Below are 1,623 nucleotides of genomic sequence, written 5' to 3'. Positions count from 1 at the left end.
GGCCATTCCCAGAGCTGCTGGCATCAGTGCAACCAGCTGGCCAGCCTGCTGCCTGGTCCTAGACTCCTGTCCCAACAGGACCTGGGCTCTAGGCAACCGCAGGGTGGTGAGCATGCTAGGGGAGGGACAACCCGGCTGCTTTTAAGTGCCGGTGAAAGATGGGGCTCATGCAGCACAGCCACCTCCATGTGCTCTCGGCCACCTGTCCACGCACCTGGCCACCTGCACATGCACAAGGCCATCTCCACACACACACGGCCACTTCCCTGCATGCCCAGCCACCTCCTAGCAATGGTCATGGCCAAGCAACTGAGCAAGGAGCAAGTAGCTGAGTTCTAGGAGGCCTTCTCCCTGTTCCACTCAGACAGCAACAGCACCATTCCCATGCAGGAGCTTGGCACTGTCTTGTGGTCACTGGGCCCGAACCCTACCAAGGCCGAGCTCCAGAAAGTGGTGGGTGAACTGGACTGCGACGGCAGGGGCCCTGTGGGTTTCCCCGAGCTCCTGGGCCTGATGGCCTGGAAGGTGAAGGCTGGCGACAGCGAGGACCACATCTGGGAGGCCTTCCACGTCTTTGACAAGGACAGCAAAATTCTGGTCAGCACCGCCAAGTGGCGGCATGCAATGACCTGGCTGGGAAAGAAGCTGAACAACCAGGAGGTGGAGGAGATGATCCGGGCAGCACACATGGATGCAGATGGGCAGGTGAACTGCGAGGAGTTCATGCACCTGCTGGTCTCAAGTGAGGCCACTCTCCTAGCCCACCCCTGCCCAGGTGTCCCGTCTCTGTTATCCCCACCCCTCCGGGCACTGCTCCTTCTCTGGTTGGCTGACCAATCCAGATTTCTGCCCTCACTTCCTTTCCTTGCTCCTGCCCACCTTCCCACACTCTCCTTGTTCAGGACGACCCAGACCACTGCCAAGACCAGCAAAGCTCAAATGCTCAGTGCCTCAGGAGCAGATGCTCGAGGGGGGCCCTGGGCAGGAATCAGAGGAAGACAGTCACAGCTGCGTGTCCCTGGGGAGGGCCCTCCACCCAGGACCCCTAACTGGCACCCCCATCAATCCACTCTGATTCAGGAGGAGGGGGTGGCCCAGGCCCTGGGCAAGGGGCGCTGACTGGGGCTGACAACCAGGGTCCAACCTCTCTTCCCCACATGCCCCCTGGTTCCTTTCTGTCTCCGCCAAACCATGGTGATTCATCTCTTGAAGCCAGGAGTCAGTTCTAACGGGTTTATATTCACCTTCTTGGAAGGAAATTTGAATGTAAGGGAGAAAGAGGCTGCAGGGGAATAAAGAAGACGCTTGCGTTCCTGCTCTTTTCCCTGGTTCAGACAGAAATGATCCTTGTTAGCTCCAAGAGGCAGCAATCTCTCTTTTTGTGCCTTTTGGAAATGTGATGAAATCTTGCACTGGTGGGCAGAGCAAAGAGAGGGTCTCAGCAAGGTGAATCTTGAATTTTTATTTCAAATAAAATGGATGAGTTGGCAGCAAAGGGTGGTTAGAAATCCACGTAGAGCTCTAAGATCTGAGCGGATTGTGGGGTGGAAGGAACACTGGTCTGTGTCCGTGGTCTCCCTGCATTCACGATGGAGTTGCTGGGAAGTATAGAGTGAAGACTCC

General features: G+C 56.7%; 1 protein-coding gene across 1 annotated transcript; it reads left to right on the top strand.

Annotated features, from left to right (window-relative positions):
• Positions 1–297: 297 nt before the first annotated feature.
• Positions 298–1,119, top strand: LOC102269657 (calmodulin-like protein 3). Its single transcript, XM_005911717.2, is given in 1 exon segment — positions 298–1,119. A coding segment is annotated over 1 exon segment (822 nt).
• Positions 1,120–1,623: the final 504 nt, after the last annotated feature.

Source organism: Bos mutus, chromosome 13 (genome assembly GCF_027580195.1).
Source record: "Bos mutus isolate GX-2022 chromosome 13, NWIPB_WYAK_1.1, whole genome shotgun sequence".
NCBI lineage: Eukaryota > Metazoa > Chordata > Mammalia > Artiodactyla > Bovidae > Bos > Bos mutus.
Note: the sequence above shows the minus strand (reverse complement) of the source record. Positions and strands in the feature narration are given on the sequence as shown.